At 47.7% G+C, this 16,110-nt stretch overlaps 1 protein-coding gene across 1 annotated transcript; it reads right to left on the bottom strand.

The window, feature by feature from the left end:
* Positions 1–453: 453 nt before the first annotated feature.
* LOC146205756 (uncharacterized) lies at positions 454–14,741 on the bottom strand. The gene is made up of 4 exons (XM_084607715.1): positions 14,684–14,741; positions 13,639–14,015; positions 10,777–10,935; positions 454–573 (listed from the first exon to the last, which is right to left on the bottom strand). The coding sequence occupies exons 1-4, from the start codon at positions 14,739–14,741 to the stop codon at positions 487–489; spliced, it is 681 nt and encodes a 226-aa protein (XP_084463841.1). The 3' UTR covers positions 454–486.
* Positions 14,742–16,110: the final 1,369 nt, after the last annotated feature.

Genomic DNA, 16,110 nt, shown 5'->3' with positions numbered 1-16,110 from the left:
GAAAGAAGAGCTACGAGCGAGCGGTAGATAGCTCCGTGGCTCTTCTTTCTCATCTTCTGGGAAATTCTCTTTGTTCCGTGACTCTTTCGTGGCTCGTGAGCCTATTTCGCTCGATTACACCGTCAACAACGGCGACACGGCCAAATAACTCTGTTTTTCTCACGAGCCAAAGAGTCTGACTCGGGAGCACCGTGCTCGCGGGATACATATGATTCGACTACCGGATTCTATTGCCAACCATCCGACACCTGATTTTCTGCGAAGCGGGGCCCTAATAGCGCTGTCGCTTAAAAGTGCACCCAGACTCGTCCTGTATCTTCCTGTCAAATGGCCGGAACAAAGAAAACTTTCAGCCTGTGCGACCGATTCCACGTCAATGGAAGCACTGTGTGCACTCCATTGACTGAAATAGGACAACGGCGTTTTTTCTTCTCATTATTTTTATTATTTCATTGATACTCCTTCGTTGTGTTTAGGCGTAGACGTTCAGAAAGGGGCACCAGGATAGGCGAAGGTCTCTCCCGAAACCCTGCTGCCATTACCGGAGAGCGCTGGAAAGCGGCTTTTGTCCACCTGATAAAGAGAGGGAAGAAGACGTGAACGCGTTGCATCATTACACACCAAAAGCCCCGTGATCATGAAAGCCAACGGCTTGCCGGAATTGTACAGCATCGCCTGAACGAGACAACTGCGAAAAGTGGACACAAATATTCTTGAACTCAGTCACGATGGGTGTCGCTTTCGTCTCGGACGCGTGGGTTCGGTTCCCACCATCGGCACGTTGTTTTTCCTTCTACTTTGTGTTTATTTATCTTTCCCCTTTCCCCTAAACAGATTACATTACTAATTTATGTGATTACCAAATAAAAAAAAAGACATTGTACAATCCCCAATGCTTTCCTTGGCCTCGCCGACTGTTGGCTTCTTTCCTTCATGTATAGGTATGTATATAGTAACTCTAGGGCGCGCGCGTAGCCACATACCTTGATGTAGCAGTGAGCGACAGTGGTAACCGACACAGCTGCAACGCTACTGCCGGGAGCCCCGCAGTGCTTCGTGTAAATTCTCGGTTGTAATATATATCGTTCCAGACAAGCGCTACCCTTAATTTAGAGGAAGCGCACAGGTATATAGTGTCCTTGTTTCTTGCGGGGTGTAATAGCAGAGAGTGACGCAGTGCTTTGTCGCAGTTAAATGACAAGCGAAAGGCTAGAACACAAATGCCCCTTATTATTGCCAATGCAACGACGCGAAACAGATGCGGCACACTTTTTATGCTCTGTAACGACGCCTGCTCGCAACGTTCCGAGAGAAGGTTGTTATTGTTTATACTTCCATCAGAACTCGGTCTTCTTCGTCTTCGACTTAACACGTTGAGCTGAAAAAGATGTGTTTATTGAAAAAGGCAGAGTGGTTGGCCAAAATGATTAAAATTTGGGCTGCGCACTGGGGAAGGGGAAGGGGAGAAGAAAGAGGATCATGATGGGTGACGATGTGGGAGAAGGCATATGAAAATATATACAGGCACGGCAACTTCATTACGAGCGCGAGTCAAGTCCCGTATCGCACAAAAAAAACGGCAAAGAACCCGCACTACTGTAAACCCTTCCCCTTGTCCTGCCAAGCGCCGGCAGTAATTCCTCCGACAGAGGCCTCTTGTACAAACGCTTCAAGGAAGCTGCTAGCACTTTTCGTTCGCGCACAGACACTGGGCACACCAATAATATATGGCCCACAGTATCTGTGATACCACAAGTTGATCATTCCAGGGAGTCCGCCTGTCCAATTAAATGCAAGTACTTGCGCGTGAAAGCCACGTTTTAAACGAAGTTTATGTTGCAAGCATGCATGATGGCGCGAAATTTTACGCGGAGCATTAAATGACAGTGCTCGATCGAGTCTTCTATGTTTCGGGCGTCTGGCTGGGCCCAATAGGCTGCCGTAAGAAGACACGTGGTATCCGCTCTTGAAAAAGCCACAGCTGTTTGAAGGCCACTGCTGAGGGCACATTTTGCTTCAACATCGGCCTGTTCATTTATGATGGAGCCCGCGGTGCGCAGGGATCCATTGAATCATTATCATGTGACCTTGCAATCGGGCAGATGTAAGGAACTCCATGATGTCGAGGTGCAGTGACTGGTAGGAGTTGGGGTGTAAGAAGTTTTCCAAAATTTGCAATCCGGTCTTAGAGTCCGTGAATATACACCATTTTTTAAGTGGTTCCCCATGCATGTAGCGAAATATATATTCCCGAAGGGCCACAAGTTCAGCAGCGGTTGAAGTAGAATTATGCCCCAAAAGGAAATTGAGATTCGTTTTCTGAGCGGGTATCATCACAGCTGCAGCGGATGCCTGTGCTGACACAGATCCGTCAGTGTATACGTTAATATAATTGTGACATTGTGACCAGATGTGCGCCAGAGTAAGTTGTTTGAGCCGACTAAGTGGCACCATGGATTTCTAGGCGCACGTAGGCGCTCCAAAGGTTTATCCCCACCCATGGTGCTTGGGCGGGACGATGGGAGTTCATAGCCTATTGGTACTTGCGACTGGCGGCAGCGGAGTGCACTTGTAAAACTGCAGTCCGGCCGTTCATCCAGAATCTTCATCAGTGGGTGATAATGGTGGGTGAGAGCACCTGATTCACTGCACTTAATGCGGAGGACATGAGGAAACAAAGAAGAAACCAAGCGGGATAGAGGCAGCAGGCTAGAGACAATGCGAAGACTAGCGTCTGGCTACGGCAGTGGCACCCCTGTGGAAATAGGCAGGCCGTGAAAAGCAAGGTACGAGAATAGAGACTTAGCGGTTCCGAAGAAAATAGCGAGCAGCGATGACTTCTCTAATAGAGAATTTTCCCTGCGCAGCGCGCCAAGTTTGCATTCATTGCAACGCCAATATAGGAGAGAGGAAAACCTTTGAAAAGCTAGAAAAAGCGAGTATAACCGCCCTGTTTAATGTACTTTACTGCACCACACAATGAGCGCGTAAGTCCACGCAAATGATGAATTCATTTCGCCCTCTTAGAGTGGTGTCCTCCACGTGCAGTGCCACTTCCGCCTGAAAGTGCTATAATTAGTGGTCATTCTCGAAATTTAGTTTCTTTTATTTACGTACTTACAAACAAAATCAATTTAAATAAAATAAAAAATAATGTATTAACGGATTTACAAATACTCGCTTTCGTAGTTTTAGAAGATCACGGGCATTCAGCTGTTGGGTAATCTGTTTCCCAGCTATTCGATTGCTCATGGTTCGCGTTTCTAATTTTTTTTTTTTTTTTCAGGAATATGGGGATCGCACAAGCAAGTGTCCGTTTGCCTGCATGGCTGCAGTACAGGTGTGGCGTGACAACCTTTCTGCTTTCAAATTAGCGCTGGCCGGTCAGCCCACGCTCTAGTTGCGCAATCCGTTAAAGCAGAATTCCCCCCCCCCCCCCCCACCCCCTCCTACCTCCTCATGAGAAGCTGTTCCGTTCAGCTTTAACCTGACCGATCATTGACGACTTAAAGCCCAGGCTTGTTGGATAGTAGAAGCTATCTAGGTCCTGGACTAAGGACTCGGCCCTCAAGGTTCGGTTACTCAGTCACCTTTCCTTTGAATTAACTGTTTTTCACCACCGCCGCTGTTTCCACTGCAGCTACAACTTCGTTCTCTCTTTTCTGCGATGTCGCCTGTCTGCCACAGACGCTAGCTGCTTCAAGAGGCCTAACCTGATGCCAGAATGTGGCATGGTTCTTTACCACAGCTTGCAGCACTGACTAGAAATTGGAACCGCTGTTGCTGCCACTTCGTTGGATCTGGCCGGGTGTGCTGATTTTATTGTCTGGCTTGTCATCTGTCGCAGCTCATCCGGTTATCGAGCATGCTGATGACGGCATGGCACGTTCACCGACGACAGCTAGGTCTTGTTCACGGCATCTGCAGGCTGGGCTACTCCACGGTGTCAGGTGCCGAGTAGACGTCTACGTCTGACTAGCGGCGTCTCAGTGGAGCCGGCGGCAGCGCTGCCATTAAGGATGACGCCCGGCTTGCCATTTCAACGCTTCGTGTGGACTCTGTCGCTTGAAACCGGGCACTATAGCGCCGTTGTTTGCAGCTCGAATACCCTAGCGACTTCGCCGCTTGGCAGCGACAGGATGGGCACGTAGCTCTGGTTACTTCGTCGGGCGGTCGGAGCAAGTTGCAGCCATCAGCTTGCATCGGCTCTCGCTCTCTGCCCGGCAGTATGTACTGTACGTATCTTGTTCGTGAATCTGCCAGGAACTTGAGTGGACATCGCTGCAGTTAATTCTAGATACCGTGCATGGGTGGAATTTGTCGTGCGTGCAGCTGTCTTTGATTCCTGCAAAAATGCTTTCCAGGGCTCTCATATTTGGTACTTGTACCGACTAAGGGCTAATTACACAAATAAGAGGGTTATTTATTCCTCCCTTCAGCAACAACTCTATCCAGTAACCTCTGTACCATTGAAATTTACGATTGCGTAAATGTGAACGCAATATATTTGTTCAAGAAAGGAAGGGTAGACTCATTATCTCATTTTTCAGTGGACACCTCATTCGCGCCAAGAGGGCAGGGTAGAGGCGGGAATTAAATGAGATGAAGAGATGCTGCCGGGGTTAAGACTTCAGATTAACTTCTACCTGCTTTTTAACGCGCTCTAACACCGAACAACACGCGGATGTCTCTGAATTTCGCTCCTTTCGAAATGCTTCCTTCTCGACCGGAGTTCGATCCTGCGAAGTCGTGCACACTAGCGGAGAGCCGGCCGCTATGCCACCACGGCAGTTTTACTATATTTTTACAGGCGTTTTTGTGTCTTCACGAAGGCTGCCAATTCCTTCCAGCAGTATAAAGCGCTTTGCTGAGGCTAATGATCTTTCTCTGACTGTAGTCTTGAAGATGAGAAAGAAAGCTTTAATCGCAAGAAAGGTCAAGAGGAGGAGCACACCTGGCCTGCTGTTCCACACTGAGAAGAGAAATGACGGAAAAGGAAGAAGGAATGTGAGGTGGTGATGTGGTGATGTGTCGTAATCAGCGAGCTGCGCACGCGGTGTGAAAGTGTCCACCAACTTGTCATTCAGCAAACTCATTAAACTAGCCAAAAGACACAACACAGAGAGGAGAAGACACACACGCACGCACGCACACACACACACACACAGATAGATAGATAGATTTATTGAAAGGAAAAGGCAGAGAGGTTGGCCCGAATAATTCAAATCTGGCCTGCTACTCTGCACTGGGGAAGGGGAAGGAGAGAAGAAAGAAGGTCATGATGGGTGACGATGTGGGAGAAGGCATATGAAATATATATACAGACACAGCAGCTTGCTTTACAAACGTGAATCAAGTCCGCTGGCGCTCAAATAACGGCAAAGAGCGCGCACTGCCTGGACGCCCTTCCCCTTGTCCTGCCAAGCGCCCAGCAGCAGTTCCTCCGACAGAGGCCTCTCACACGCACACACACACACACACGCACGCGCGCCCGCGCACACACACACACACACAAACACACACACGCACGCACGCAAGCACGCACATGCAGGACCCGAAGAGATGGACGTGCACGATGGTCTTCCACGAGTGGCCTGGGAACGGGCCTGAAGCGTAATAGAGCATATAACGCCGAGAAGATTTAACGTCCAAAGTCAACTTGGGCTATAAGGAACGCCGTGGTGGAAGGGTCTCGGGGTTCCCACTGCATTACACTCGCCTTGCTTTCCGCCTCTATCGAAAAGCAGCAGCCGCGGCCAGGATTTGATCCCGCGTCCTTAGGTTCATCAGTAGAGCAGCCTAGCCACTGAGCCACCGTGAATGTGTGAGGGGGGGGGGGGGGGGGCACATATAGAAAAGAAAATTTCAGCCTCTACAACACGCACGAGCTTCTCTGAGGTCTGCGGCGACTGCTGGTTCCTCGTGTGACGTGGTGCATTTGAACATTTAAAGCGGCGAATTTCCGGTCGTCCATTGTCTGGTCAAATCAGCCTGTGAGCATGATGCGGTTCTTCAGCCTATGCACGGTGCTTACTGTGTCGTCAGTCATATATGACAGTTCAAAATGTGCTTGCAGGCATACATGGCAAAATTACTTTTGAAAAGGAATTAAATTACATTACTAATTACTTTGCTGAAAATCGCAGAAAAGTAATTAAATTACATTACTCATTACTGCTCCCAAAAAGTAATGAAATTACATTACAATTACTTCTACTGAGTAATTCAAATACTTTGAAATTACTTTCTAGTTTCCATAAATGCAAAAACTAAGTAAAGCTATTAAACAAAACAACAACTTGTTCTCCAGAATATTCTAATTCACTATAGTTCTGCTCAATTTTATCTCCTTTTGCAGATCCTTTACGCTGGCTTTGGATTGCAGCACGTCGTTCCTGCTTTCGCGCACTCTATTTTGTTGTCTATTGAAGGAGTGATGGCGCACTTTAGTAAAAGTAATTTCGAGAGGAATTAATTACTTTGCTGTGAAATTACTACCAAAAAGTAATTCACTACATTACTAAATTACCAAACCGATAAAGTAATTCATTACATTGCAAATTACTAGGAAAAGTAATTAAATTACAGTAATTTCATTACTGTAATTCAATTACTGCCATGTCTGCTTGCAGGTTAACCGTGCGTTTGGTGACAGTGAGTGGTCCTCCCGTGGCGTGCTGCAGCTCCTGTCGGCCGTTGCTCTTTAAGCTGTCGGGCTCCGAATTCCGCGAACATGCTGACTCCCGAAGTCGGAGTGTGCTTCTTATGTTGGGCTGTGCAGTGGCTGACGTGAATAACACTCCATAAATGACCACAATAGCCGGGATACCAATATTTACCGATCCTTTACAAGACGTTACTTTTGGTTTGGTTCGGTTTGGTTTGTAGGGTTCAACGTCCCAAAGCGACTCGGGCTATGAGAGACGCTGCAGTGGAGGGCTCCGGAAATTTAGACAACCTGGGGTTCCTTAACGTGCAATGACATCGCACAGCACACGGGCTGCTTGCTTTTCACCGTCAAGGAAAAGCGGCCGCTGAGGCTGGGATTCGATCCGGCATCCTTAGGCACAAGGTCGAGTGCCGTAACTACTGCGCCACCTCGGCGGGGCGATGTTACTTTACCATCAGTGTGTATCGGGCGCTAGAGGTCGTTACGGTAACGGATAACCATTTCGAAAAAATGGCGTATGTTACCTGCTATTATTGCAATATTTATCGTCCACCTCTTGACTTCCCTCACTACAGCCCTTGTTTCGCCACACGTACCGCTCTGAGAAATGATAGTTATATTTTCATATACATTCATTAAACAGTTTCAGACTGACGTTACGTCGACCTAGCTACTCCTTTTTTTTTCCCCCGCAACGATGTGTTCCTTTGACCTCCACCCGCACAATGGGGATTGTTTTCACTGCTAGTCTGCCCAGCTGTAGACGTGAAATGGTTTTCAGATGCCTGTCAAGTTGCTGTCTGCAGCCGTTGCTGAGAGCGCGGTGCTATTGTACCTCATTTTAATTTGAACGATCAGAATAGTTTCAGTGTGATGGCTTTAAGTTCTGGAAACCGTTTACTACAGACTGGGGTGCCGACTGAGATGCTAATGAAGAACTTTAGCATAACGAAGATGCATTATTGTTGCAGGATGCAGAGCCAGGTGAGGCTCGCACCTGCCACTGCGCGTGAGCAGCAGGCATAAGTTGATCCGGTAAGTGTCCACGCCAATACGTCTGCGAACTCTCCGATAATTAGCATGGTGTATATGAAGAGTCACATCTTGGGGCGGTCGCCAGCCACTAATGCGCACACGCAGATGGTGACGACGGGCCAGGTGAAAGCCATTACAGCTTGGCGCCTCGGGACCGTCTGTTCGTGAGCATTGGCGGCTGATGGCCATGGTAACCGCCATTACGGACGTTTTACGATGTGTGTGTATTCTAAATGTGCGGTTGCTGTTTGCACCACAGAAGTTGCTCTACTCGTCGAACAACAAATGATAGCAATCTGTATGCCGAGCTGCGCGGCAGCCTCGCTTTCCACCGCGCCTCCGCGCGCGTAGTTTGCTTGAGCTCCAGCAACACTCGCTGATCTGTTCGCTAGAGGTCTCGGATGGCAGGCAAGATGACACAAGGCACCGCAAATAGTTTTCAGCTTTCGGAAGCAGCAGATGAGGAGCAGAACCGCGCGACCGAAATCCTTATCTGAAGGCGAGTGGTGGGGAAGTTCACCTAAAAGCTTATTCTATGATTCTTTTTCTGCCCTTATAATCCTGCTCTTAGGTACAGGTCTCACGTTTCTGCTCACATAAGATACTTTTTCGCAGCTAAGACCTACTGCACGTATGTACACCTATTTACCGCTTGTCAGTTGCGCACTCACAGTGGTCGCACCTGGCTCAACCCATGCCCTACACACGTGCGTGCGCAAGGGCGACCTACAAAAATCAAGTATGCAGCGACCGCTACACACGATTCCGTCAGGGCAAAAAGTAGTCCGCTTGTTAAATCTTTTCCTAAACAAAAGAAGATCACATGACAGTTGTAAGGCGAGAATCAGCAACTGCTGCGCAGGTACTCGACTTCAGGATATATACGTAAAGAATTTGAGAACGACGCAATGATATTCCTATACTGATCACTCTTTCCAAAATTAGCCCACCACTGCAGCGATACTACAACCACGACAACGATGCTAAGCTCCAGATAACGGGCCCCGAAGAGCCGTCGCTGTTAAAGGAGATGCGTAGACTAACACTATCCTTCCGGCTGCGCATTGTTTCGCTCTCGCCATGCTTTCCATAATGCCACAATGACTCTCCTCTTTGTCTTTCCACTGCAACGGCCGTCCATTTACTGCCTACCACTATACAATACAGCAAAGCTGCGGCTGAAAAAGCCACCGCTCCCTCGCGTTCCTGTGAAGTGCACGTGGCACAACTTTCGCTGTGAAACTTATTCTGTTTTTTCTTTAAGTTTTTTTGTTCTCTGTCTCGCAGCTAACCACCAAACAAAATTATACCAGATTGTTTTTTTTTTTTTTTTTTTGAAGGTCCGAAATATTTAGACAAGACAGACTTTAGATCTACTTTTGACCTGGGGCTATATTGGGGGCTGCGACGGGCGCAAAGTAATAGGCAAAAAGCTTCAATTATAGTTCGCTAACGAACTAAATCCGTTAATTACTTTCTAATTTTTATTTTAGTGGGTGTGTTGTATATGCAGAATTGTAGATTGTTTTCTAAATAGTGTAACTGGTAAAAAAAAAAAAAGATTTTCTTTAAAAAAAAAGTACGCGCTTAATAAGGCCCTCAAATATCGCCCTGATAGGCAGTTTCACTCACCAGCACAGCGCCTGTGACGTAGATCGCTCCATCCACAGGTTTCGTCGCTCTGCTGGTATCCCATGAGAGCCAGACGGGCGCACGGTGGTTCGTTGTCAATTTCGTTTCGGCCATGCTCGGCCTTGTGCTTGCAGTCGGGCCTCAAAGCGCGCATCGGCCGAGATATATCTACGCCGGACGCGCTTCTAGAAACCGCCTATCAGGATCGCAGTTGTGGGCCACGTAACTCCTGCAGCAATTTTTTAAAGAAAATCTTTTTGCGCGGCTACGCTATTTGGAGGACGTGCTTCCAATTCTGCAGATACAACATACTCCCTAAATTAAATGTTTTAAAAGTTAATTAACGTATCTAGTTAGCAATTTACCTGAAGTCTTCTGCCTCTTACCTGGTGTCCGCTGTATCCCCCCAAGGTAGCCATAGGGCTAAAATTAATCTAAAGTCAGTTACTTTTTTTTTTTCATTTTGAACCTTCCAAAATGAAACATCTGATATATGCTCAAGAATTTTCATACGTCTCGCCTATTGCGATTGGTCAGCGGGGTAATACAGAATGCCGTGCATGCTGGGCCACTGCTATCGACGTCTGTGTTTCGAAGTCGCATCCTCTTAAAGTACGTCTCCGCAATGCCGTCAGCCTCTGTTTTCTCCGTGGATAGCTCGCAGCGACCCTGTCAAGGGAACTGGCCAAAACGCAGTCGAAGATATCTCATAGTTGGTGCTATAGTGTTTTCCATTAAATTACTCTGTCCCACTTAAGGGCGTTCCCCCAAGGGGGAGTAGAATTTGTAATGGGGGAGTCGTCCACTCATTATCGTCCACCCAGGCGCAGCCATACGGCTACAGATGGACTATGCAGCTTTCTTTCTTTTTTTTTTTTTTTTCAGAAATTTCGTACTTGAAGAAAAATTCGTTTTGTTCGGTCTGGTTCCGGGTTCCAGCCCGGAGCTACCTCCTGTCGAGGGCAATCGATCTACCAACTGATCTAACCAGGATGGCCAGCAGGTCAGATGGTAGGGCGAGAGCAAATCAACAAACCGAAGTGGGAACGGTTTTGGCACAAAGTTTAGGGGTGAGTGGCAAAGTGGAGTAGATTTTGAGATGAAGGAGTAATTATTCACTGATGTCCCCCCAAGCGCAGCCATACGACGTAGAGGTGAGCTACGCAGCTTCCTCGGCAACTTCATAGTTGACGAACTACGAGGTTTCTGAGAAAGCTGTACAACTATCCTTTGTAGCCGTATGGCTGCTCTTGGGTGGCCGTAAATGAATAATTACTCCCCTATGACACACTTCACGCTTACGCTGTTCTCGCGACAACGAGATGGCCGGCAGAGTTTTACTCAACGTCTCATTGCGACGTCTGGTAATGAAGTTTCGGAGGAGGAAACGATGCGGGAAGTGTAGCCGTGTTATTCTACTGTATAGTTCTACACTATACCTGCGTTGCGATAAACTTGGAGACTTCGTCTTGCAGGGCTGACTCGATGCGGCCCTGGAAGTGGCGCACCACGCGGTTAGCCACAATTCGGAGCAGCCAGTTGAAGGCTGACGACACGCCCGTGATGCGCGTCACTTTCATTCCGTCCATCCTGTCCACCTGCATGCGGACAGAGGGGCACAACAGATGTAAGGTATAGTTGTCGCCCTCCTATACTCGGCTGCACTCTCGTGAACATGACTAAAAAGTATGGAAGGCCGGTCTCTAGAGTTTTTATTCGTCATTGATTGGTGCCTCTTTCGTTGTAGACACTTTGAGTATAAAGAATAGTCTCCGAATCGATTATATGAAGAAAAACTAATGGAGCTTCATCCCGCCTGCAGTTTTGCATGTTAATCACGTTCATTTATTGGTCCAGCGAATGCAGCCACATACAGTGCGGCTGAGAGCGCCGTCATCCTCACTCATTGTTTTCTTATCGCGTTTTCTGCATCGAAAGAGCGTGGGAAAAGCTTCTTTCCAAATTCATTCAGCATGATTGGTAAAAAAGGGCGTTTTATGCCAAACGCAGCAAAGTTTGCGCTAATCTATTTTCGAGTCCTCCCGTGAAATTTGCGACTTTATTGAACCATCGAAAGTAAAATACTTTAAAATATATCTCATCGAAAAAAAGTTCCGTCGGTTGGTAGTTCTTTTAATCTCTGAGACATGTGCAAAAGAATTTAAGGGGCGCTCAAAGTCTGCCTCTAAGGGCATGACGCGACAGCGTTATACTGGCTCTCGTCTGCAATTTCCCTTGTGGATCCTCGCTCGCGTATACATACATGCATTTGCTACTCGCTTGATCATCATCATCATCCTCAGCCTGACTATACCCACTGCAAGGCGAAGGCCTCTCCCATATTCCTCCAATTAACCCGGTCCTGTGCTAGTTGCATCCACTTGACCCCTGCGAACTTCTTAACCTCATCCGCCCACCTAACTTTCTGCCGCTCTTTGTTACGCTTTCCTTCCCTTGGAATCCAGTTTGTTGCCCTAAGCGACCATCGGTTATCCTTTCTTCGTGCTACATACATACCCATTTCTTCTTATTGATTCCCACTAGAATGTCAGTGACTTGAGTTATTTCAGAACGGTTGCTTGGCGGGCTAGTTGGTTCATATCTAACTTGTATTACAGCGCGAACCACAAGAAGGGACGACGACAGACAGAGTGAAAAGAGCTTTTCACTCTGTCTGTCGTCGTTCCTTCTTGTGGTTCGCGCTGTAATACAAGTTGAGTTATTTCTCTGACACACTTTGCACGTTTCCTGTCTCTTAACGTTATCCCTACCATTTTTTCTTTCCATAGCCCTCTGCGTTGTCCTCAACTTAAGTAGAACCCTCTTGGTTAGCCTCCACGTTTCAGCCTTATAGGTGAGTACAGCTCGCTTGATCGCTAATCCTTAATTCAGGCCTCTGCTATGTCACACATTTCATTAGCATACGCGCCCGTGCGGTCTAGGAGGGGTGTCCAATGGTCCCAGATGGTTCATTTCCGCATATGCACCTGCCATCTCGAAGGAGGAGCCCGAATTGCAACGCTTGTCGACTAGATCGTGTCACGTGGTCTCGTGACGTCACACAATCCGCTGACCCATCAGTTCCCGATCACGTCACTTGCCAGCTGCCACCCACCAAAAGCATCCTCGTAACGTTTCGCCCTCAACGACAGACTTTCTGGAGAACGGGGTCTTGTATTTTTTTTTATATCGTCAGTCTTAAAAACGCACCCCGTTTGATTTCTGTGGCAGTTCTAATCATTCGTGAGCGCAGGACAAACTTCGCAGGCAACATTTTTGTGAGCATCTGAAGTTCAGTCCATTTCTGTCAACACATTCATTAAAGTATTTTGCAGCACCGCGAAGTTTTTCTCCGGCAGTTTTGCCCACTCGGTGCGGGCGTAGGAGCAACTTTGAAAGCAGATTTTTTTTTTTTTTTTTTTTTTTTTTTTGCTATGCATCGGAAAGCTTAGACCATTCCAATTAACGTGTGCACAACAGTATCTTGTACTATCCCGCAAGTGCCCCACAATTTAAAGGTGTTCCGGAAAGCTGGACTTGCACCGCAAAAATCGAAAGGGCTGTCGCATGACTGAAGAAATCTTTGCCCTAAGAAATTAGGGGAAATTACTTATGACAGTTCAATAAAAAGTTAGAGTTTATGGCGAAAATGGCAGGAAGTCGAGCCGATGCCACGAAGATCTTGACAAGGCCAGTGCGCCCCAGCAGCCTACGTCACGACTGCGGGTGGGCGAGAAAGTGCCAACAGATGAAGCTGCGACCGTCTGAGTTGAGTCACGTGGTGTCCCCTTGCCATTTTACCCAAGCCCGTGCGCGCAGGTTCATTCGCTGATTCTTTATCACCCATCCGCTGTCGTGACGTTTGCCGCTGGGAGGGAAGGTCATGCACCGGCCTTGTTAGATTATCGGTGGTGTTTGTCGAGCGCAAACCATGGAATGGTTCAACAAGAAAGGAATCAAGCAGGATAGCGGTGCAGCTATCGTGGTGGGATACTTGGCTGCGTCTTTACTGATTCATTTAGCTAAAGCGTTTAGTGATAGCTGGCATACAACGAGCTACTATCGCCATTCAGGACCGATGACGATCTGCGAAAGGCGGCTGAAAAGTATCTCTCAGCCACGCGTATAAGTTTGCATGAACATGGCATATTGAACGAAGTTTCTGAACCGATAGCATAGCTGATTGAACACAAGTTTCGACTTGTCAGCCCATTTCTTCGCGACCATGGAGAGTGTGACCGAGCTTATTCTCAACTGCTTGCTTATGGTGATTTGATATGGGTATATACGTCTACACTGACCTGGAAGTACTCGAGGCGGGCCTCTCCCCCCGTTATGGGTGCTCTGTAGACGATGAGTGTGTGCACGCGATTCACGGTGGCCTCAATGTCCCCGCTGATGGTGAGGCCGAAGCGCGATGCACGGTGACGTCCTGTGAAGAAGGCGTCGTTGACGGCAGCCGGCGTGGTCACAATGGCCGTATCCTGGGACAGCTGCACGCTGCTGTTACCGCTGCGGTAGAAGGCGGACAGGCCGAGCACCTGGCCACCCGTGATCTGGAAGTTGTTCTCGCCGAAGTCCGGCACTTGCAGAGGGTCTATGGCCGCCACCAGCTCGCGGTCGTTGCGCACTGAGGCCAGCACACGGTCTGCGTACTCGTTGGCGAGGGCCACATCATCTGGGCATACGATGCGGACACATGATCGATACCGTTTGCTTGCGCGGTGTGCCGAACAATGGCACGCATTACGAAGATGCGCTTGGCTAGGTTATAGGGCCGCTTATTGAGTGGGGACCTACGTGGTCGTTATTCTCATGGCACATATCAGCACAGGGGGATCGGCCAAGAACTGGGGTGCAGGGAGATTATTCGCGTTTATTGCTTTTAGGAGATAGGCCAGGGAAACCATTTGCCTATAGTTACCAGCCGTCTAGCGCACCGCAGGTATTTTTATTTTGCAACTAATCAATTAGTTAATTACTCTAACTTTTCAAAATACTAAATATTGGCTTCAGGCAATAAATGTGATTTGCAAAGTTGGATAGCATATTCAGAAACCCCCATTCCATTACTTGCGATAAAAAAAAAGACAAGCCTAAATTGGGCTTGCCCCTGCATTTTCCATCTGGGCATCATTAGGCGTGGAAAGGGCTGAGTACATATGTCCACATCTTTCGCGCATTTAATTTTTGTTTTTTCTATAAAATATTTCACACTTGCCCCCAGATTTGTACCGTACTCATTCCCCCGCCTTCGTACACCTCTTCTCGACTGGATCATGCACACAAGGCTGGGATTTCTTTATTCAGGACACAAACATGCTGCGAATCTTTCATCCCTCGTACCTCCAAGGACTGGAACCACCTTCCCGCTCCGATTGCCAGCATTGAAAACATTGATCATTTTCGTACTGCCATAGCCAACATTGTATATGTAGTCGACTGACTTGTCTGCGTCATTTTCTATTTTCTATTTGTTTGTTATTACGTTTTGTACCCTCCACTCCTCTCTGTAATGCCTCTGGCCTTGAGGGTAAAATAAATAAATAAATATGGCCCTCAAGGGTCCCGCTTGGGGAATTTTAGGGCCGATGCAAAGCAAATTTTGGCTTAGTGTAGAAAAAGCCAGGGCTAATCTAAATGGGGCTGCACACTCAAAAGCCCAATAGATCCCGCATATGCCGTGGCGGGGCTGAATACTGGTATGCCCGCACATTTCCTATATGGGACCCTTGAGGGGTTCTCGAGGGAAGGTCAAACGGAAACGTATGCTTCATGCAGAAAATTCCCGGGCTGCCCACCAAAAACCTAGATAATTTCCGCATGCAGCGGGGCAGGAAAGTGCTCCTTGCCGCTTCTGTCCGCATTGGTCTCTTGCGGGGCAGATCCGATGCAAATGAGGGTCTAAAGCGAATAGTAGACGGGCTAGCCCAAATGGGGCTGCCCACTCAAAAACTGAATAGGTCCCGTATGGCTTGCACCCGGGCTGAAAAGCCGGCATGCCTACACGCTGCCCACACGGTATTTCTTGGGGTACTTGCAGGAAAATACAACATATATTCGTACTCGATGCGGTAAAAATAAGATAAGCCCAATCGGGCATGCCCATGAATGGCCGCAGTGGGCCCCAAATTGGCCGTAGGCGGGTTTACCGCTCTGAAACGACTTCACCCTATCTTTCAGGCACCATTTTATTTATGCAATTCATCTTATACCGGCCGCTAATTGCATCTTCTGGATTTTTCACATAACTATTTTATGCATATCTATGCCACGAATAAAGACTATCTAATTTTACTCTAAAAGCTACGTTAATTATGCAGTATCGGCAGAAAATATGCAGCAGTAACTGTTCCACTTGACGAGTATGTACTGAACTACCTCAAAAGGTTTCCTGTGCCATTATTATACTACACACACCACAGAAATAAATATTCAGACCATCATTTGGGGGGTGATGTGGGCCAGCCCACATTATTGTAGAGTTGGGAATAAATTTCTCCTATGTTACTGAGTGTCGAACACAAGGTAAAGAAATAGTGCACAATGTTTCACACTTCAGCCCCGAAAATACTAGATTCAACCCATGAGCGCAGCACGTGGGCCAGCCCGCAACGGACTGGGCTCCGCAAAGCCCGCGCCGGTACAATCCAGGCATTTATGGGATTAATTGACTTAAAAATTAAAACCTTGATCAATGGGGCAGCACTGCCTTCATAAACGTAGGACTCGATGATTCTGGTATGCTGCCCACATTCGGCTATCTGGGCTGA

This window comes from Amblyomma maculatum, chromosome 1 (genome assembly GCF_055883805.1).
Source record: "Amblyomma maculatum isolate TAMU_Amacu chromosome 1, ASM5588380v1, whole genome shotgun sequence".
In the NCBI taxonomy this organism is placed as follows: domain Eukaryota; kingdom Metazoa; phylum Arthropoda; class Arachnida; order Ixodida; family Ixodidae; genus Amblyomma; species Amblyomma maculatum.
This window is presented reverse-complemented; position numbering and strand designations above follow the sequence as displayed.

Coding starts and splice junctions, on each gene's coding strand:
- LOC146205756 (XM_084607715.1), bottom strand. CDS start 14,741: ATGATCAATGTTTTCAATGCTGGCAATCGGAGCGGGAAGGTGGTTCCA. Junction 14,016..14,683: donor GGTGGTTCCAGTCCTTGGAG/GTACGAGGGATG, acceptor TCGTATGCCCAG/ATGATGTGGCCCTCGCCAAC. Junction 574..10,776: donor CCAAGTTTATCGCAACGCAG/GTATAGTGTAGA, acceptor TCTCTTTATCAG/GTGGACAAAAGCCGCTTTCC.